Source organism: Paroedura picta, chromosome 3 (assembly GCF_049243985.1).
Source record: "Paroedura picta isolate Pp20150507F chromosome 3, Ppicta_v3.0, whole genome shotgun sequence".
Lineage (NCBI taxonomy): Eukaryota > Metazoa > Chordata > Lepidosauria > Squamata > Gekkonidae > Paroedura > Paroedura picta.
In genome coordinates this window covers 59,613,146-59,635,938 of record NC_135371.1, presented here as the reverse complement: position 1 = coordinate 59,635,938, position 22,793 = coordinate 59,613,146, and the positions used below count along the sequence as shown (strand labels likewise).

General features: G+C 41.7%; 1 protein-coding gene across 11 annotated transcripts in view; it reads left to right on the top strand.

Annotated features, from left to right (window-relative positions):
* DOCK3 (dedicator of cytokinesis 3) overlaps positions 1 to 22,483 on the top strand; it is a 292,500-nt gene extending 270,017 nt beyond the window's left edge. For 4 of the 11 annotated variants that reach the window (XM_077325924.1, XM_077325927.1, XM_077325926.1 and 1 more), the window contains 5 exons: positions 1,766 to 1,884; positions 5,564 to 5,651; positions 13,086 to 13,208; positions 14,940 to 15,022; positions 15,922 to 22,482. In XM_077325924.1, the coding sequence (XP_077182039.1) occupies positions 1,766 to 1,884; positions 5,564 to 5,651; positions 13,086 to 13,208; positions 14,940 to 15,022; positions 15,922 to 16,428 (920 nt within the window). In that variant the 3' untranslated portion in view covers positions 16,429 to 22,482. Of the gene's footprint in view, positions 1 to 1,765; positions 1,885 to 5,563; positions 5,652 to 13,085; positions 13,209 to 14,939; positions 15,023 to 15,921 lie in introns of all 11 variants that reach the window. The other 7 variants (XM_077325925.1, XM_077325933.1, XM_077325923.1 and 4 more) reach the window with 4 other exon arrangements.
* The last annotated feature ends 310 nt before the right edge of the window (positions 22,484 to 22,793 follow it).

The window sequence follows — 22,793 nt, the reverse complement described above, 5'->3', positions numbered from 1 at the left end:
GAGAGATGTCTGTAATGTGTTTAGTGCCTTTGCACAGTTATTGGTGCTCCTAAAAGATCAGTGTTTTATATTTTGTCATGCAGAGATAGGAGTATCTTTGAAAAGTATGTGAGTAAATGAAACAGCATAAAATATTAAGTGAATACTGTTTATGACAGGAAGTTCTGATTATTTGTTTGTGTTCTGTCGCAAAAAGAATTATTGGAAATTAGGAAACAATGTTTAATCATATAATAGAATAGGTATTTCTTTGGGCTTATAATAACATAAAAGAAACAACACTAAACGTAGGATGCTTTATTGCTGTGCTAACCATATTGTTTCACTCTGTGCCAAGTCTCACTCTACAATCTGCATGCCATGCTTCTGTTGATGTGAAAGCCTTATCCGCTGGGTATAATATCTGTATCGTTGTGGTATTCAGATTCTACTTGTGTGATTGTGAAAAGCTTGCAAAGAGGAGCATGCCATCCTCAGTAGCAAGCATGGTGATACAACATGCTGTTTGTACCTGTCCAATGAACTCATTTGTGGCACGAATAAATAGCAAATTAGAAGAGAAGAGCTGGTTTCTTATCCTCCACTTTTCACTACCTAAAGGAGTCCCAGAGTGGCTTGCAAGCACCTTCCCCTTCCTCTCCCCACAACAGTCACTTTGTGAGGTAGGTGGGTCTGAGAGCTCTGAGAGAACTGTGACTGGCCCAAGATCACCCAAACTGGTTGCATGCAGGGGAGTGGGGACTCAAACCCGATTCTCCAGATTAGAGTCCACTACTCCTAACCACTACACCACATTGACTCAGTAGCTTTACCAACAGTTTTAAAATGTGTGTCAGGCTCTGTAGAACATGAGTCATGGTATTTTTTGTTTCTCTTTGATCAATACAATGTTTAAACAGATGTACATTAATCAAGTACTTTAATGTTAGAACTTCACACAAGAAAGTATAGTTCAGTGATAAACCAGTCAGTCAGTCAGTCAGTATACCTTTATAATGACATTAAAAGAACAGTGAAACTTACAGCGAGTAACCTTCATAACAGTCAGTGGTAAACCATGAAGTGCCCCAATAAGTCCCAAAATGGAGAAGAAAATGTCTCACTGAACTCAGAACAGAAGCCTTGTAGTACAGGGATATGTTGACTAATATCCTGTTTTCACATTTCTGAGTGAAATGCACTGCTTTTTAACTGCACAATATCTAGTAAACCTGAAAAGCTGTGCCTGTCATTTTTCCCTGTCAAGTCGCACCAGATTTATTGCTATCCAGTATGGTTTTCAAGGCAAGTGACATTCAGAGGTGGGTTGTCATTGCCTGCCTCTGCATAGCAACCACAGACCAATGACTGACTAAGGCTAATCCTGCTTAATTTCCAAGTTCCAATAAGATTGCACATCAGGTCAAGGAATATGCAGTCAACTGTAAAAGTGCACTTTTTAAAAGCATACACACCTAAGGTGACCTAGCGAAGGCCTAGTAAACAAATAGCAGGATCTTCCAGATGTACTTTTATTTTCATAAGAAGTTTGCATTACGTATTCATTGACTTGCTGTGCTATATGCCATAAACCCAACAGCGTGCGTGTGTGTGTGTTACCTTTTTGCTATGGGAGGAACACTAGTGCTGTGATTCCTATGAACTGTTATCTGTCAATTGGGTTCATTATAAATGCTTCATATTTGCTGTTTATCAGATAATTAGGCCACAAAGTAGTCCTGCTATGTTTTGTCATATATACGTGATTATTCTCACTTGTTTACAGGCTCTCCCTCTCTACCAGATAAATATCGCCACAATCGGGAACTGATGATGCTACTGCCAGCTCACCGAGACCGACCCAGCAGTGCCCTGTATCCTGCAGCTATCATGGAAAATGGACAAGTAAGGATTTCAGGGTTTTCTTGAATATACCATCTGTAATATACAAATCCATTTTCCCATACAAGTGTGTTTCGAGAATACCATTGGAAGATTTAAAAAAAAAACAGTTTTTCAAGCAAACAAAGCAATGAATTTGAAGATGATCTTTCTAAAATATTCATTATTTTAAATAATTGTAATTTTGCTTGCTAGCCAAATGACTTTGGGGACAATATACACAAAACTATATTAATAATAACACAAGTTGTAAAATAACAATCATATTACACATGGTGCAATTGATAATACTATCAATAAAACAACTAAAAATGCAATTTACAGTCTTAAAAATTAAATTAGCTAAAGGCTTGGGTAAATGAGAACACATGATACCTATTCTACAACAGCTGCACAACTTACTAGGCCTTGAAATGCTCTAGGCCAAAGTATTTAAGATATTACTATCTTTAATATTATATGCTACTTTTATTTCAACATCATATAAAACCCTGACTTTCACATGCTCCCTATAATTAGATACCTCATGCCTATTTTACTATGTGTAGGTCACCAGGATTATAATGCTTATCCAAGTAGTAGCATTTTGAAGTAACTGAAGTATCTGCATTGTCCTCAAGGGCAATCACGTGGAGAGCATTACAGGAGCATAATCTGGAAGTTCCCAATGTTTGTGTTATTGTGGCTAGGTCTCAGTGTTTCACTCGTGGGAATAGCTAGGAAACCACCAAACTGTAGGACTCCGTAAGCAAGGGGAGCTCAAGAGGTACATCCAGTCTGTGAATCTGATTCTTCAGGAAGAATGCGACCCCTGGCCTAACAGATGTTCTTCCAGCAAACATTTGTTTTGTTTTTATAGTTATTGATAAGGGCGTTATGCATACCATAGTGATCCCAATTAGTATTCACTGCACTGATGATGATGTTATCCATTCAATCGTGACCGACCCTCGATGATTCTATAGGAAAGTCTTCGCCATGCACCCCTGTATCAGCTTTGATTGTGTCCAGCCAGTGGATACTTTGGCAACCACGTTTCCTTTTGCCGCTGACCATGCTGAGCATTAATGATTTTTCTAGCGAGTTTGATCGCATGACGTGTCCAAAATAAGTGAGCTTTAGCCGTAATATCTTCCCTTCTAATGACATAGTTGGGATGCTCCTCTCTAAAACTATCTTGTTGGTAACTTTGGCCCTCCATGGTTTTTGCAGCATTCGTCTCCAACACCATAATTTGAAAGCATCTAGTCTCCTCCTATCTTCCTCCTTCAGGGTCCAGCTTTCACATCCATAGGTTGTTATGGGGAAGACAACAGTGTTGACTAGCTGGCACTTTGTATTAAGGCTGATATTCTTACTCTTCCGTATTCAGTTTATGCCTAACATTGTGTTCTGGCCCAGTGTTATTCACTGTTTGATTTCATGGCTGCATCCACCACTTTGATTGATCATAGTGCCAAGAAAGATAAAATCATCAATACATTCAATATTCTCATTGTCAATCGTAATTTTAGTGCTACTGCCAGTAGTTGTTGTGATCTTGGTCTTTTTGATATTTAGGTATAGTCCCATCTTTTCACTTTCTTCATTTAGTCTCTTTATCAGCGGAGATTATTGATGTTACGACCTCCAATTTTGACTCCAATCATAGATTCTTCCAGATTAAGCTTCCACATAATTACCTCTACTTAAAGGTTAAAAAGAAAGGATGAGCCAAGGAGTGAGACACCCTTGTCTCACTCCTTGGCTGACCTTGAACCAATCAGTGTCTCCATATATTGTTCATACTGAGGCCTCCTGGTGGGTGTACAATGAACTGATGAGGTGGGTTAAGTGGGACGACACTCCCAATTCATGTAAGGCATCCCATAGCTTCTTGTGATCAATATAGTCAAATGCTTTAGAATAATCAATAAAGCATAGATAGATGGCCTTTTGATAATCATATGTTTTTTCAAGAATGTAGCACAAATTTGCAATGTGGTCTTGGGTGCCGCGACCATGTCGAAAACCAGCCTGGACATCTGGTAGCTGAGCATCAATGGTTGATTCAAGACAGTTCTGGATGATCTTCAATAATATTTTACTTGCACGGGAGATCAGGGCTATAGTTCAAAAGTGTGAGCAGATGTGAGCATCACCTTTCTTTAATAATGGGATAAAAACAGACCTTTTCCAGTCTATTGGCCACGTGCCAGTTTCCCAGACTTTTTGGCATAATGCTGTGATTACTGCTGGTGGAACAGATCTGAGTAGTTCCACTGGAATGTTATCTATGACAGGAGCCTTATTATTTGGGAGCAGTTTCAGAGCCCAGATCATTTCTTCCAGTATGTTGTTGTTAGTTACGAAGTCGTGTCCAACCCATCACGACCCCATGGACAATGATCCTCCAGGCCTTCCTGTCCTCTACCATTCCCCAGAGTACATTTAAGCTCGCACCAACTGCTTCAGTGGCTCCATCCAGTCACCTCATTCTCTGTCGTCCCCTTCTTCTTTTGCCCTCAATTGCTCCCAGCATTAGGCTCTTCTCCAGGGAGTCCTTCCTTCTCATGAGGTGGCCAAAGTATTTGAGTTTCATCTTCGGGATCTGGCCTTCTAAGGAGCAGTCAAGGCTGATCTCCTCTAGGACTGACCGGTTTGTTCGCCTTGCAGTCCAAGGGACTTGCAAGAGTCTTCTCCAGCACCAGAGTTCCAAAGCCTCAATTCTTTGATGCTTGGCCTTCCTTATGGTCCAAGTTTCACAGCCATACATTGCAACTGGTAAGACCATCGCCTTGACTAGATGCACTTTGGTTGGCAGGGTGATGTCTCTGCTTTTTAAGATGCTGTCTTCCAGTACAGGCAGTTCCAATTCGTGTTGGGTGTTATTGCCTGGTGATTGAGGCACCTTGGTGTTTGCATATAATTCTTCTGCATATTGTAGCCATCGAACCTGGATGTTGGTTTGGTCAGTCAAGTCTTTTCCATTCTTGTCTTTGAAGGTTTCTTTACGAGCAGTGAAGGTGCTCCAAACTTGTTTCACCTGAGCAAAGAGGCTTCTGGTGTGGCCTCTAGTACCCTTCCAGTCACTTGCATCATTGTGACCAATACGCTTCCTTATCTTGTCTAGCAGCACATTGAAAATCTGCATTTAGCCTCCTGAATTTGTATCTCTTGTCAGCAGTTTTTACTGCTCTTCATTTTTCAGCAATTTTGGTGGTGTCAGATGTTAACCAATTGCATCTTCTTTCCGGCTTTTTGTATGGTATATGTTCTAAAGCAGCTTCTATGACATTAGACTGAAATTCTTGCCACAATTCCTCAGGCAGCTTCTCAGTAGTATCAAGCAGTTTGAATTTGTTCTTCACTTCTATGGCACATGTTGGCGGAATCTTGGTGACATCAAACTTCTTTGGGGGTACAATTTTCTTGATATTACACAATCTGACTTTCAACTTGGCCACCAACAGTTTGTGCACTAGAGAAATAAAATAATAGCTCCATCCTGTAAGAAACTTTATAAAGTAGCTAAACAACCAAGTTGAGTGACAATTACATAAAAACGAAACATGCTTCATGTCCATGTATGTATTAATGAGATCTTCCATTTCTATAAAGAAAATCAATAATTTTAAGATTCTGTTTGGCAGGTCTATAATGTTTGCTCTTAATTTCCTATGCTTTCTTTCCTTTCTTCTAGCACCCAAATTTCCAGAGAGCCTTGCTTCAGCAAGTGATAGGACCATGCAAACCCTGCAGTGATCCCAACCTGTCTGTTGCTGAGAAAGGTATTATTTGACTCTACTTAATATTGTGGATTAATTACTCACCCAGACAAGAGCTGCACCCAAACAAGGTTGAGAAAGGTCACTTTGCTATCGAAGTATCAGTGAGAAGGATGGAGGCATGCAAGGACACCATCCAGTTGCCCCATCCTCATGCTTGCTGCTGACTGTGACCCTCCCCACACCTGCTCTTCAACTTGACAGAGAAGTGCCTCACCCCTAACAGTTCCCCCATGCACAGCTGAACCATGGCTCTCAGCTGAGGTGTAGCTTGTTTTTAGAGAATATAAGAATGTAAAAGAGCTAATGGGAGAAGGAATGCTGGAGTTTAGTGCCATCATTCTGAAGATGGAACTATATCCTGTCCATTAGCTTTAGGTAGACCTTTCACAAGGATACTCTGCCTGCAAGCCAGCACACCACTTTTCCTTTAAGTCAGAGCAAAGACATTTTTCTCTGCTCTGGCTTAAAAGGGAAAGCCGTGGGAGCCCTGAAAGAAGTTCACAAATAAAGTGGGGGGCATGCTGTGTATTACCCAGGAAGGCACCACAGTTTACTCCTCATGGTTTACTCCTTGAGTGCAGTAAACTGTGATGCCTGCACTCGGATAATTAATTGGATCTTAATCAAACTGGCAATTTGTGCCAAGCTTAAGGTGACCAGATTTTAACATTGGTAAAGCAGGACACCATTGACCGGGGGGGGGGGGGGTTCTTGATTAAAAATTTGGTCTATATGGAACAGCAAAAAGTTGCATAGAATGCATAGAACACAAAAATAGTGTTCTATTATATATTTTTAATTTCAGCATAGGTACAATTTGCCACGTGCCCCCAGATGTCCCTCCTTAGAATGCAAAAATGGGACAATCTGGTCACCTTAGCCAAGCTCCATGCTCTAAATTATGTTCATGGCCAATCAGAATATAATTGCAGCTTCTTGTGATGTCTTTTTTTCATTTTCTGCATTGATTTTTCTTGAATAACACAGAAAATAAAGGAAAAATGACTTCCCTATTGGTATCTCTTAAGTGCATACTCATGTAGCAAATGGATTGACCACCACAGGGTAATATGAACTTTCATAATGGCTTACCCTTCAGCTGATTATTGAGATGGGACAAAAATAATTACAAGTCATTTAACATCAGGATTGCATTTATAGTCTAACAGTATAAACTTAGGGGAAGACAGATAAGTCAGGAAAGATACTGCATATTTTATTTTGGGTTTTCATTTGTGTTTTGTAGCAAATATTATTAAACATTTCCAGACAGACCAAACAAAAGGAAACAAAATTGAGACAAAGTTTGTTGTTATCCTTCTGCTGAATACGGTACTAGTATGACAGTTTTGGTTCAATTAAGAAAACATTTTTATTGATCAAGAGGGAAATGTTGTAAAAGTTCACATCTTGAGTTTTATTCTCTGCTTGCTAGCTACCATCATATTTGCTAAGGGTTCTGTAAGACAGAAAGTGGGACTCTGTGGAAGAATTAGAGAATTTGTGTGATCAAGCTGGAGTACAGTTGCCAGCCTCCAGAAGGTGGCTGGAGATCTCCTGCTATTACAACTGATCTTCAGGTGACAGAGATCGGTTCCCCTGGAGGAACTGGCTGCTTTGCAAGGTGGATTCAATGTTATGATGCTCCATTGAAATCTGCACTCTCCTCAGGTTCCACCCGCAGTATTTCCCAAACCCAGATGTGGGAACCGTGAGCTGGAGTTAGTGTGTCCACGCAAAGTCAGCAAAAACTGGCATAGAGAGAAATGACCCAGTGAGCAGGAGCTAGAAAAAGGGAAGTTGATACTTCTGGGATTAAGGCAAAAGAACAAAGTCACCAAGCAGAATCACAAGATGGCCACTGGCCTTTTCTGAGGTCCTGGACAAAAAAGGAGTGGGGCTTGCAAGCCCCTTCCCTCACAATTAATATACTGTAGCAGAGACATCACCCTGCCAACAAAAGTGCCTTTAGTCAAGGCTATGGTATTCCCAGTTGCAATGTATGGCTGTGAAAGTTGGACCACAAGGAAGGCTGAGCATTAAAGAATTGAGGCTTTTGAACTCTGGTGCTGGAGAAGACTCTTGCGAGTCCCTTGGACTGCAAGGCGAACAAACCGGTCAGTCTTAGAGGAGATCAGCCCTGACTGCTCTTTAGAAGGCTAGATCTTGAAGATGAAACTCAAATACTTCGGCCACCTCATAAGGAGGAAGGACTCCCTGGAGAAGAGCCTAATGCTGTGAGCGATTGGGGGCTAAAGAAGAAGGGGACGGCAGAGAATGAGGTGGCTGGATGGAGTCACTGAAGCAGTAGGTGCAAACTTAAATGGACTCTGGGGAATGGTAGAGGACAGGAAGGCCTGGAGGATCATTGTCCATGAGGTCGCGATGGGTCAGACACGACTTTGCACCTAACAACAACAACAAGCCGTTAAAATCAGTGCCCTAAAATGTCTAGTAGTGAAGAAGTTATACTAACTCTCTGAACTAAAATCAGTCAGTAAAGAAATACGAATTTTCTAAAAGTGGTATTTTTAGCTGCACAGCTTGATGGACCCAGGCCTGAACAAACAATATAGTTAGGACCTCAGTCCATGGTACATTGTTCTTATCCTCAAGGACTCAGTTTTGCTGAGTTAATGATACACATTTAGGCATCAGGAGCTTCCATGGACACTAGCTCCTTTTACCTATGTGTTAGTGTATAGCAATAAACAATCTTAAGGAAAAGCAATCCTTATCCATTGTTGCTCCTCTATATATTTATGAAACAGCCTGGGGGGTGAGATGTGTCCAGCTGTCCAAGTTATAATAGGGCCAATCAGAGTGCAGCCAGCTTTGCCCTGATTGGCCCTGCCCCTGCAGCTTCTGCCCTCCATCCCTGGACTCTAGCCTCTTTGCTCTCAGACGCCTCAGTGCCTGGAGCCAGCAGCAGGTAAGGGGAGAGGGCCCTGGCTAAAGTGTCATGGTGGAGGGCTTGCTAATGAGGGCTTCTTGGCTTGCTAGCCTGGGCCTGCTGACGAGGACCTCCCAGCCTGCTGACTGCCTGATAAGAAGCTCTGTCCGGGCCCTACTAACAAGCTGCCCAGCCCCCGCCTGCCTTACTAGATCTGGCTGCGAGCTGCAGCCCGAAGCCACCTTAAGCTGCCTGGCCAGGGGCCAGAGGAGGGGGCCTTTTCATGGCCCATTCTTAGGAACGGGCTTTGAAGCTAGTTAGCATATAAACATCAAAAGAGTAATTCTAGGGTAAAGAAGGCTGCAAGAACATGTTATTAAAAAAACTAACTCAAATGCTCATCAAGGAAGGATTTAATCAAAGCAGGGCAGAATGATGCCACTACTCAAGAAAGAGAGACAACTAATGGACTGCAATGAAATAGTTCAACACCTGAATCTGAAAGTAGAAGTTAAACAATCAGGAATTATCAGGTACTATCTTGGAGTACAAATAGAGTCAGAGGAAGATGGGAGCTATCTTCTCAAACAGAAGCAAAAATCCTAGAATTTCTAGACTACAGGAATATTCCTATGGAAAATTATGTGAAACAGCAAGGAAATGGTGAACCTATGCTACGCAAGAAATAGAGAAGAAATTGCAACGCTGTTTTATGTAAGTACAGTTACATGGCTCAACATCAGAGTAGCTGGGTTGGAAGTTGGATGGGACCTCTAGGGTCATCTAGTCCAACCCCCTGTAGAATGCAGGAAACCCACAACTACCTGCCCACCCACAGTGACCCCAATTCCATGTTCAGATGATGCCCCCCACAAAAAAAACCCAGAATCTCTGACCAGTCTGGTCAAGAGGAAATTTACCTTCTGACCCCCAAGTGGTGATCAGCATTTCTTTGGACATGAAAGAAAGGGCCACATGAGCCAAACTCAGACATAACCCCTTCTGCCTACCCATTTACAATCTACCTAAATTCACAGAATCAACATTTCTGTCAGGTGGCTATCTAGCCTCTGTTTAAAAACTTCCAAAGAAGGAGAACTCACCACCTCCCAAGGAAGCCTGTTCTACTGAGGAACCACTCTAATTGTCAGGAACTTCTTCGGATGTTAAGCCAAAACTTTTTTAAAATTAATTTCATCCCATTGGTTCTAGTCCGACCCTCTGGGGCACAGAAAACAATTCTACTCATCCTGTATGTGACAGCCCTTCAGGTATTTGAAGATGGTTATCATATCACCTGTTAGTCGCCTTCTCTCCAAGCTCAGCAGATCAAGCTCCCTCATCCTTTCCTCATACATCTTGGTCTCTAAACTCCTCACCATATTATGCAGAAAAACTAAATCAGCCAAACAAAAATGCCTGGAATGTAATCAAGAGACTGGTAAAGTATCTCAGTGGAACAACAAACATGAAATAAAAGTTACCAGTAATCAGCAGCTGCACACTAAATGAATACATGGATGCAGATTGGGCAGGAGATAGAAAGTCCACCAACTAAAAAGTGGCAAGAAGCAAGAAACTATAGCAGTGTTTTCTACTGAAGCTAAATTATACAAACACTTGTTTCTAAGTCTTTTATCTAAGACTTCTATGCTTGTGAAGAGGCAATGCAGGCATAGCATTCTATGCTGTTTTGCAGAGGGGTAATCAATGAGAGAACATCCCAGAGAAACCACAGCAACATCCACCAATCACAGAGCAATGTGCCATCAATGCCTCAATGAGTAGTACGGACATCACAGTCTGCTCATGATACCACAATCCCTGACATCAGGAAGTTACCATCCACATGCAGAGTACCAGAAGGAAGGGGGGGGGCTGACCCCTTGAGTCCCAAGGAGGCTGGTGATCTACTCCAGGGAACTCAGCAGGTGCAGATTTAAGTCCCTTTCCTGCTGGAGATTTCCCTTTTGCCAGGCAGATGAACAAACAGAGGAGGAAACATTGTCATTCCAGTCAGTGTGTTCTCAAGCTCCCATAGCTTACTAAGCCCAGGCAACTACAGTGGATCATTCAGAAAGTACTGTCATCAGGCTGATGATACATAACTCTACTGTTACTTTGTTTCCAATTCCAGGGAGGTGGTAAAAGCACATTCCACTTGGTTTTAAGCCCAATTAAAGTGCTGGTTTCAACCCTTTAAAACCATATCGGCTGCTCAGCTCCAAAGTATCTGAAAGATAGCCTTCATCCAGTCTGGATTTTGAAGTCATCTACTAGGGCGTTTCTGTAGGAATTCATGCATTTGAAAGTACATCTGCTAGGGACCTTCCTGTCTACTGCTCCTGAACTCTGGAATTCTGAAATTCACATTTAGAGCTGTCTTCACAGCTTTCTAGCAGCACTTGAAGACTCTTGTTCCAGAAGGCCGTTGTGGAGATTTGGTTATTCCTGGGGTTTCAAATGTTGTCAGTTGCAATTTATTTTACATTTTTAAAAATGTTTTACCTTGTGAATGACCTTGGGCAATTTTGAATGGAAAAGCAGGATAGACATTGTCTAAATCTTTAACACTTTGCTCTCTATATATAATTGTGAAAGGTCTCCTGGGCGGAGATTGTCCATGCCCTGTCCGGACTCTGCTTTTGGCCACCAGGCCAATCTGGACATGCCCAGCCCCACTGGCATCCACTCTCAATGACCCAGCCAGGAGCAGTCGGCAAAGTCTGCCCCTGGCCACCATTGGGAGAGGAGATAAGTGCTCACGTGCGGAGGGTACCCGGCAGCCCTGCTGGGCACTGCCTCCCTGGGTCTTGGTGGCCCCTGAGGCTCCGCTAGGCCACTCTAGCCCTTCGCAACACCTGAGGGAGGGAGGATGGAGGGCGGATGTTCACTGGGGAACATCCGGCCAAGCTCACAACTGCCTCGACAAGCCTTGCCACACCTTTCCTGCTTCTCCCCCATGCTGCCCGGCCACCTGACAGGGAGTCCGGGGCATGCCCGGCCATCCTTGCCCCCACCACCCCAGCCTTCCCCCATCCTCCATGCCATTGCTCTGCCACCTGCCAGAGTAGCCAGAGAGTTGCCTACCCATCCTCGCCCCGCCTTGCTGCACCTTCCCACACTGCCTCTTATTTCATCACAGGAGACGAGGCGGAGAAGGGCCACCCACTGGCTGTCTGAGGCCAGTCACTGCAGGGCAGAATCCCACTTCCATGTCCCCACCCGACGGCACAGCCGCCATTCTGTTGCCAGCCCCCGCTGTCAAGCAACATGCTCATACAGAAATATCTCCTTGCTGTGGGCTATCTCAGCTGGTAGCAGGTTCCCCTGGACATTTTGTGCACCTTCTTCCACCTTCACTGCTCTCCAGTGACCAATAACTCACCATCTCACATACATCCAAATCACTGAGGGGAAAAGGTCACTACACCTTTATGAAGAATGCACAGTTTGTGCATGGAGGGAAGTCCCTTTGGGAGGTGGCTGTAAAGGTTGAACTTGCCACATGTGTTTTCCCAGCTGCCTCACTCCCCACGTTTGTGTCCCTTTATGGTAGATGGCATGCCTAGCGGGAAGCCAGCAAGGTGCAGGGGGCATCCCTCTGGATGACCAGATTGTCCACAGAGACTCGGCGGGGCCCATCATGCACGTTAAAATGAGGGGCAAAGCAGGGTGGTGGGGAGGAGAGGGGGAGGATGCGTGCATCAATGAGAGCCTCTTCTGGACAATCCTGGAGCAGCCTCAGATCCAGCAGGAGGAGCTGGAGGCCGAGCACAGCTGGCCCTGGCCATGAAGAACCCAAGAAAGAAAAGACAACTCTTCTAGGTGAGCGCCTAGGGAACGAGGAAGCCAGCGAGGCAGGCTCTGTGATAAGAAACAACAAGGGCAGCAGCTATGCCCCAGTTCCTGCACCTTTCTTGGAAGATCAAGTGCAGAAGGCAGCTGCGAATCCATACCCTGTTAAAGATGCCTGCCAATTTCAGCTTACTTCCCCCCCCCCGAAATACTACCTTCTACATATATTTCTTCCTAGCACCCCCTTTCCCTCTCTCTTCTCTCTCTCTTTCTTTTTTCTTCTTTTTCTATCCTCTCTCTCTCGCTCTACCTCTACCTCTCTCAGTTTGCTGTTTTTCCCGTTCCTCCATGCTAGCGCCCAGTGTATCACCTACAACTGTCTTTAATTCTAGTAAATAAATACTTTTAAAACTTCATCTTGGTAATCGCGGCACAGTAACAGGCTCTTTTGTGCATATTGAAGTTTCTTTGATACAGTTTACTTTGATTTTGCTTGTTTAAAAAAAATCATAGAAACTTTTCTTATTTCTCCTGATCATGTTAGTCCCTAGAAGCTGTTCCATTCTTAGTACTGAAAAAAACATAATTGCCTATCACTCACTGCCTTCATGGCAGCACATATCTACCATCATGGGGCCAGTTGCAAAATATTCCATTCGAAGAATCTGAAAAGTCAGTCCATCAAGTCCCAGTGAAGTTTGTACTATAGTATTATCCAAATTCCATCTGTTTCCATCCTTCAGCTGTTCCAGCAGCACCAAGCAGCTGGAGTCTGGACAGCGGAACCAGAGAGACTTTGCCATTCCTGTCTGCTCATGTTGGGAGCATCCTGGCTCCACCAGTACCTCCCCGAAGCCTACCCCATGGTAAGGAAATGGCTAGTAGGACTGCAGCAAAAATTCTGCATTAGTACCCAGATAAATGTGAATACCAACTACTGGCATTTGTTTTCCTTTTGAAAAAAAACAAGAACAAAGAGAAGAAAAGTATTTCCTGATTCTTGTGCCTGGCCGTTAGCAATATTAAAAACTTCAGCAGTTCTATGAATGTGCTTTGGGACCGGAATTAGGTTTGTGAGTGATATAAACTAACCTCATGCTTAGCTATCCTGCAAAGAAGGAGTTATTAATCATCAGTTGCTGAAAAGAAATTGAGGTTTCAGATGTTTAATGCTGAAGAGCCTGTTGTCTTGCCACGGGAGCCTTGATACAGTCCTTGGAGTGGGTAAATTTTGGTATGATTTATTTCTTTGTTAATGTGAATTTTAGTTTATACCGTGAAAGAGCTGTTTTCTAAGAAACTGGCACTGGGTTTTACAGGATTTACATTTGTCTAACATCACAGAAAACTTGTGAACAAATACTACAAGGCCTATTATACATGTACAGCTTACTGCAGACAATCCAAGCAGGCCCTTAAACTTGACTTCAGATTATGTGCCTGCCATACATAGCAGTATTTATTTGCCAGTGTATTTATTCTGCAGCTACAACCAAAACCTACAGTTTTTCTCAATTGGGGGGAATGTCACATGACAGGGGGAAGGGGTTGTGTCCAGAGTTTGTTTTAAATTTATGTCATTGCCCTATAGCAGCTATGCAGAAACATCAAGTAAGCATCTTCCATTTAAAACTTCGTAGCTGAGTTCCTTGAATGAAAGGGATCACAAAGGAACTAAAATGAAGTAAAATCCTGAAATAGATCAGACTATTTTTGAAACTGACCAGTGCAGCTGCAAAGCTCCCTTTTATTATCTTCAAGGTCAAGTGGTTTCTCTTTTGGGTTATCAGCCACTGTGAAAAATGAAAAAGAGTGACCCCTGTCCACCACCCTTTCATTGCCACATTTCCCTATTTGCTGGATTTAAAATACATAAATTCCATTTGCAACAAAAATGAAAAGAATGAGCTGATGACCAAAGCATTTGGGAAACGGGCTATTTTGGGTTAAAGCTTTTCCATTTCTTTTAGGGTCACCAGCTGTGCATTGGCTGCAGCTGTGGTGCTTGCTGCTGTGCTTAATTCATGGCACATTACCCAACGCCAGTTTTTCCTCTCTCCCCCCTTTCAGAGCTAGTGAAGAGGATTCTCAGAGAGCTGCCTGATTTTTCCTTGCCATTTTTCCCCTCAGTCTAGCAATATTCTAATAATGCTAGCAATAATCTAATAATGCTAGACCCATGCCACTTGTAAAAAGTTTAAAATGCAAAACAAGGGTAAAGAAATCAATGGATCTTGCACACAGAGTAACCATCAGTAAATGCAGATTAGGCACAGCAACCTCAATGTGTGGTGGGGAGCAACCCTTGAGAAGCAGCAAAGAAGTGAGGGGAAAAATCTGAAGGAATATATATAATTTTGAATTACTGTTGACTCAAAAGTAAAACAATGGGGAAATTGGCACAAAACCACTCTCAGAAAACCCAGGGAAATAGTAACTGGAAAGTGAGCTGAGAGCTGAAGGGGGGAAAATCAATGCAGAATGAAAAAGAAAACTCAACAGAGATGTATGACAAAACCGAAGGAAAAGACCCATGCATAATTGGCCCAACTCTGATCTTCAGTTCTTTGGTAACGCCTTCATTTATCTTGTTTAAGGTCACTACTCCTTGCATTTTGATGCCTTTCATCACCACCTTAATGATACACCTCCGGCACTCCCTGCACGGACACTTCGCAAGGTAAAATGATTGTTCAGGCTGCAGAGCCATCCACATAATTCAAGGAGAACGTTTTGGACAACCCCATCTGTTTGCTATTAATACTGGTTTGCGTCAACATTTGTCATGAGAGATTAACATGAAATCTATTACTCTCCTAGAAACTGCTATATCCTACACCAGGGATCTGCAACATGATGGCCATAGGTGCCATGGTACCTACCTACATGGGTGACATGGTATCTCATGATGCCCGCCAAGCACTCTTAAAAAGTGTGAAGGGCCGGATCGCTTCCATTTGGCCACTGGAGATTTTATTGGCTGTGCAGAACATTTTTAAATGTTGGTTGACACCAAGCTGCCTCCACAGCACAAAGATCTTCCATTGTGTGGCTGAAGGGAGGCAATCAGCTGTTTCCTGCTGTGTCAGAATTCCAAAGGTTCCCTCAATGACATTTCTGTCCTGAAGCTTCTTAGAGTAATTAGTTCTTAAAATTAGAATAATTTGAAACTATCAGTATAAGATCACAATATTTTAAAATGCAGGTAGAATAAAGAGAGCAGAAATGAAGACATGCATGCACAGTTTACTCTTCATTTTCTTGGGACTTGATCTACCAGCACTGGAAATTGTTTGGGCATAGGTCTTCCTCACATCTGCTCTCCTTGTGCATTTTCACACTTGTGAAATCAGTTTTCTTCCTCACCTTCAGTAATGAGGATTTTCTGTGTGGGGGAGTGTTGTCATTATCAGTGATATCATTGGCATCAAAATATTTGGAAAGCTAGACAATATGGGTGAGCATTCACAAAAATCTATGTTTCATAATCCATGTAGCATAATTTCAGCACAGAGGTATAGAAACAGCTCTTTGTATATGTTGACATGCATTTATATATTTGTTTTCTTTTTCTAATAGTCACCTCTTCACCCAATCCCTGCCTCACCCACAAGTCCTCAGTCTGGCCTGGATGGAAGCAACTCCACTCTTTCAGGCAGTGCCAGTAGTGGAGTGTCCTCATTAAGTGAAAGTAACTTTGGGCACTCATCTGAGCCCCCTCCTCGAACAGACACAATGGATTCTGTCCCTAGTCAGGCCTGGAATACTGATGAAGACTTAGAGACACCCTACCTCCCAGTCAGGTACAGTCTCTCAGAACCTGATGTCCTGGAAACTCTTAAATCCCAGCCATGCCGAAGTCACTCTGCTCCAACTGGAGTCATTCCTCAGGACACTATGGATCCTCCAGCTCTGCCCCCTAAACCATATCACTCTCGCCTCCCAAATATGGAGAATGAGGAAGTAATGAGAATGGAAGAGGATGAAAAACACCGGGCACTTCATCGCAAAATCTCCCAGCCAACTGGTGGTACAAAAGAAGAACAAGCCAGAGTAGCATGGGAACATGGCATCAGTGAGCAGTAGGCAAAATTATGTGATAGGACAGTTTGCATGATCATTCCAGCTCAAAGGGATCAGAAGAGAGACATATAAGTCTTCAGAAAAGGAAAAAAGTGAACTAATTTATTCTCTGCTGCTGTGAGTTAATGTCTGGAACCAGAGATTGGGCCAGAATGTGCAGTTGCTGCTTTCCTTTTTATTTAATTTTATACTTTCCAAATTTTTAGTGGTTTTGGGGTTTTGTCTATTTTTTGCAGTGGGTGCTTTGTTCCTTCTACAGGTGATCAGAACACAGGAAGTAATGTATATAATATTAGCTGTAGACACTTGGAGAAAGGAAGGATTAGAATTTTGAGGGGGGGATGTGACATGGAATTTTTATAAGCTTTTGTCCTAGTTTTGAGATGCGCACAAGTTGAAGCAGTTGCACTAGAAATATGTTTCTTTGCTCATTTTTAATTCAGGGATGCCATGTAGTGTCACTTGAAGGTGCACGGTAAGGAGGCACTGAAAATTTGTTGAAGAAGAAACTAGCTCTTCCAGGTTTGTGGGCTATAAATTTCTTTACAGTGATTTCCCTGCATTGGCTCAGGTGTGCTCAAGCAATCCAACCAGAGCTAACAGGCTTCTGTGTTGCTTTAAAGCAAAATTTCAAATTAAGTGTTCCTGACAGACTATTTGATTTCTCTTTTTCCCATTGACATTTTCACCAGCATTTACCAGTCCTACTGTTTAAAAGGGAATTGCATAATCATGGTTCCTGGTCTTTCTATGTTGATGCCTAGTTAGGCTGCTATACCCAGTTCAGGAGAGGCAACAGTTTATCCTGGAGCTGCTAATTAGCAGAATAAAATGGGAAGATATGAGCTCACAGCTATCTGTTGGTTCAAGGCTGAGTATTTGCACAGTCAAAACCATTATTAAAGTATATTATTTGTTACTATACTATCTTTTCTACCCCAAATCTCCCTATTCCTGGAAAAAGCGCTTCCATCTATTACAGTGTCATAGAGACACCATAGCCTTTAAGAAATATCCATGAAGCTCCAGTGTGAAAATGTATTCCCCACTAAAAAGAAAAAAAAATCTCTTTTGCTTCTTTTTATTTAAAAGTCCTGAAAGGTTAAGGATGGGAAAAGGTGCAGTATAGGTATATAAAATCATGAATGAATGTGTGTAAGAATGGAGCTATTGTATTTATATACAGTAACTAGATAGTAGCCAATTAATAGCTATAATTGTACCATTTTAATCAAAAGAACCAGTGAAAAATTGACTTGTTAAATGTACTGTCATGGGCTATGTGGATTCTAGCCAAGTAATCTTGAAAGGAGAATAGAAAGCCTATGAAGAAAAGAAATATTAATATGTATTATCAGGATGATACCAGTTAGTGGATTAAAGATTGATAATGTAAGGTAAGAAAATTAACTTGTTTTCATATTCCTATTTTTTTTTCAACAACAGCTTCCGACATTTAAGAAATAATTGTACAAGATGCAGATTATCTTTTCTCTGACTGCTTAAATGAAAAGAGTAATTCTCCCAGCAAACTCAAAAGCACATTATAATTTTTAATACTGAAAGAGAGATTGAAGAATCTAGTAGGAGAGACTGACATCATTTTCAGAATAGTCAGTGACAGAAATAGAAATAGAACCTAGAAGTATTAATTGCTTTATTTAGGCTTCACCATATATACTCTAAATACAAATTTTTGTCCTAAATAAATAAAAGTTGCACATTGTTACCCCCCCCCAAAAAAAAAACTGGTTCTGCATGGAAAATGCATTTGCATTCACTGTTCTTGCCACACACCAGCACAACATTTATCCGACTAGAATTGGTAGCTTTTCAATGCCATCTTAGACATCTCCTGCCAAGCACAATTTGAATAAGTAGGAACTTAACAATGGTTATTTCTATGTGTAGAGACATACTTCAGGTTAACGTTACAATGTCAAACATCTAGGTAGCATAAATGTTACCCATATAAAGCTCCTGGAAGACACTTAATGCACTTCAATATTTCAGGAGTTTGAAAGATTGGCAACAGAACAGATTTATTTAGAAGTAAGTCCCATCTGGGAGTTATGGAACTCATTTCTACCCAATGCCTCATGCATTGTTTTTGTGGCTTTTAAAAGGGGGGACTGTGTGTGTGTGAGTGAGAGAGAGAGACAGGAGATTTTCAGTGTATTTCAGCTGATGAGTGTGGAATTAAGCATTATATAAATCACGGGCCCACTAAGTATAGTGTAAATAATATCTTGGGGTCTATGAATGGAATCCCAGTGCTAAAATGTTTGGATTTTCAGACTTCACCAGGACATGTACCATTGCATGGGGTTTATGCTAATAGGCTTTGAAAACCATAGTTATACATTATTTGGACACATAAATATTAAAGGAAGAAAACATAATTCAGGTACATGGATAGCACACATAATCATGGTGCCTTGGGAAAAGATTGTTGTGTGCTCCAAAATATCTGTGAGTTTTGCTCTTAATCTAGGGGATAATAAAGGGTCAAAGATGTTGGAGGAAGGGAATCAACAGGAAAAAATAATTCCATCCTGCATTGGATTATAATTGAATTCTTTTGCAACAGGATGACAAAGTAAGGATTTCTTCACCAATAAACATCCCCACACTTTTTTTTTCTTATTTCTCTCTGTAAAAGAGGACTAAGTCATATCTTACCTAAGGAAGAAGGAGACAGCAGAAATTTGGATAGGGGTAATCATGTTGCTTAAATTTTCTTCCTGTCCTGCTTCTGTGTAAATAGCCCATTTGAATGCTGTGTATTTGTACAGGAAATTGAGCAAAAAATGTATAGATTGTGATGTCTGACTGGTACTCTGCCATGTAAATGTGTTTTTAACCTTGGCAATCTGTTACTATTTTAAAAACAAAAAAAATCCCCCTCTAACCCATTCTCTTTTGTGTATTTATGTTCAGAAAACTATATTAACTGTAAGGAATAGCAAATTTAAAGGGAAAAAAATTTGTATCAGAATCCTAAAGATATTTCATTGTATATATTGTGATAGCATGCTTCTTGAATCAAAAAATAAGTGGTGTGGATTTCAGGTGTAAATATCTGCTGTTTTGTTTGGGGATTTTTCCCTTCCTTTTCCATTCACTCAACTGCTGTGATGTGGAATTAAAGATTAATACATAATATTAAAGCAATGAGTTGATATACTCTCTGAAGTACCAATGACATTTATTCAAATGCCCCAATTCATCTTACCAAATCCCACAGGTAAAATAGATGCACTTTGTATCCTGTTGACCTCATTCTCCCTTTACTATGTAGTTTATATCAAATGAAGTTATACAGCAGTAAGTTAGAGGGTAGGAAGGCTGCTGGTGTCGCTTACATAAGAAACTGTATCTTATCTGCTTTACTCAGCTGTGCTAAGCCATCCTAAAAATTCAGTCCCCAAGATTTGTATCAGTTTCAGTTTCTACTAATTGTCACCTGTAATCTCTTTTTTGGGGGGAAGGGAAATTCTTGAAGGCAGCCTGAAGTTCACTGCCAATTGGAACAGGTTTGGCTTTGAACAGTCCAGATAGAGGTGGAATAACCTGGGCCATTCCACATGACTTTAATGAAGCAGAAGGCTTGCAAATTGTAAATGCTACTAATTTGCAGTTCCGCAAAACTTCGCACACAATCTGCCACACTCCTGAAACAGTCCCGCAAAAAGCGATTTGTTGTAGCGCTTAAAGGGAAATAGGGAAAAGTGGATTCACCCTCCGAAAAGCGCTACACTCTTGCAAACAATCTGCAACAGTAGCAAAAAAGACCTGTGCGTTCCCATTGTTGTGGTTCCAACAAAGTCCCTCCCCCTGGCTCTCTCCTCCGAACTTCCGGCGAAACAATCACCATTTTTTTCCCTCAGAGTGAGCAGAAAGCAACGAACCAGCGAGCCTTCATTCATCCAGCGAGGCTTTCCCAGCTAGAGTCCCTCCACAGAAGTGCTTTAAAGCTCCCCTAAGTCCCCAAGCACAACACACCCCTATTTGCAAGTTCCCTTTATTTTCGGCCGAAAATTGCGCCCATGCAACGTTGCAACGTGTTTTTCTTTTTCTTTTTAAACCCGTTCTTAAAGGGAAAGGGGCTTTCCCGGGGCATGATAACAACCGCCCATTGGCTGTATGTTTGATTGACAGCCAGGGGCGGGACAAAGCACAGAAAAAATCGCTTCCTGTCTAGCGATTTTTGCGAGACCAGAAACCTGTGGGAAACGAATGAAACGCTACTGAATTCCACTAAAAAGGCAGGTATGCATAACGCCAAGATTGCACTTTTAAAAATAGCGTTTCTGTTTTGCGGGACCAATTGGCAACATTGATCCTTGTGCGGAAAGGCCCCCTGTCTTGGTGAAATGAGGATCCTTATCATAATACTTTTATGAATATCTTAACTAGTTTTTGTCATGCTACAGCACTCTGCTGGGGGCAACTAACACCATAACTCCAGACTAATTGGAACAGCTTGGCCATTCCCCCATCCATTGCCTATCATCAGCAGAGTCCGTTCAGCTCACTCATTTTCATCAGTCCAGAAATGTGTTCTGTATCTGAACTGTAGCTATATTGTCCATTTCCAGCAACCCAGGAAACAGCTTCTGGAGATGAGGTTATGATGTAAGCAGGATGTTTACTACCCATTTTAGAGAAGAAATGAATACGTGCTGGATACCAGAATATAAGAGCTCCCTGTCATATGCATAGAGAATTTCAATTTCATAACATCACATACAAAAAACAGCAGGTGGAAAATAGCTTTACTTGTTACACAGTTACTTTTCAAGGCACTCAAATTGAATGATGGTACGGGATGGGGAAAACTAATATCTCAACCAATAAAGGGCAACTATGATGGCATAATATGGGATTAATTTAGGATCTGTGTTTGAATATTTTACCTTTCATTACGCTTTAGTGGAAAAATTAGTGCAGGTAGAATATAATTGGTATTAGGACAAAAGTCTCTTGAGGTTTGTAAGCACCTTTTCGGACAATCACTGCATTGAACAATAAATGTGCAGTAGGTTAATTGCACAGTACCAAATACCTTGTCCTCCATTAGCACGTTTGTTATATGGGAAATATATTTCCACAGCGCAAGCACAGCAGTCTTTGGTGACTGGGAAAATTTTACTAGACGCAGACAAATCTCCCAGTATAGTATTGGTGCTTTGTGGGATGTGCTTGGTACATGTAACAAAATCCCTTCAGGCAGCCTATATCATCATTGGTGATAAGTAACTCCACACTCATGGCTGAACCATACTGTAATCTTTAAGAGGGTTTTTTTCAGTCAGCAAGGGTTGAGCAATGCACTCCTCTTCTGTATTATTCAAACACAAATGTACTCATGAAGCCCTTTAAAAACAAACAAAAGTGTTATTTTTGTCCTTGGTTATTTATTTCAATATGGATTATCAGAACAGAGACACATTTGCATTTGTATATTATTACTGACTTGTTAATACTGGCTATTTTAATGCTGTTGAATGTATAGATTATTTGACCATATATAACTGTAATTCTGTTGATATTACAAATTAATAAAAGATTCAAAGGGACAACAGGTACAATAAGAACTCTGCTTCCCTTAGTAATACCCAACCCCTTTTGAAAATGTTCTTTCTTATTTCATATTTTTTCTCCTTCTGCTGAGTTTTTAGAGACTGCGCTTTACCCATCTTTTTGGCACCAGACTTACATCTCCAATAAAGCAGCCGAAGAGTGACTACCTCACATATCTATAAATTCCAGCAGAGGTTTTTGTCTAGAAAAGCTGAGTAATAAGAATTGTGGAACATTTCAAAAAATATATGATTTTTGCAATAACTGATCTAGGAATTATCACCTATGTAGTTGAGGCTATGTGTGCCTGAGATGCATCTGCATACTGGGGAAAGAGATACAACCGCAGTGAATGTCTACATTTCAGTGGATATAGATCAACCAGAATATGGTGTGCCTTCTCACATTTGTTCTCCCAGCCCCTGCATTCTTTTGGTTCTCAGATCCTCACCTATCCTATTCACATATAAATTCTCATGCCTTTTGAGGTCATTGCATACAGCTCTCCCCCACCCATCACTCATGAAGGACACTTTGTTCTTGTACCTCTGAATATGGTAAAGGTAAAGGTAAAGGTATCCCCTGTGCAAGCACCGAGTCATGTCCGACCCTTGGGGTGACGCCCTCTAGCGTTTTCATGGCAGACTCAATACAGGGTGGTTTGCCAGTGCCTTCCCCAGTCATTACCGTTTACCCCCCAGCAAGCTGGGTACTCATTTTACCGACCTCGGAAGGATGGAAGGCTGAGTCAACCTTGAGTCGGCTGCTGGGATCGAACTCCC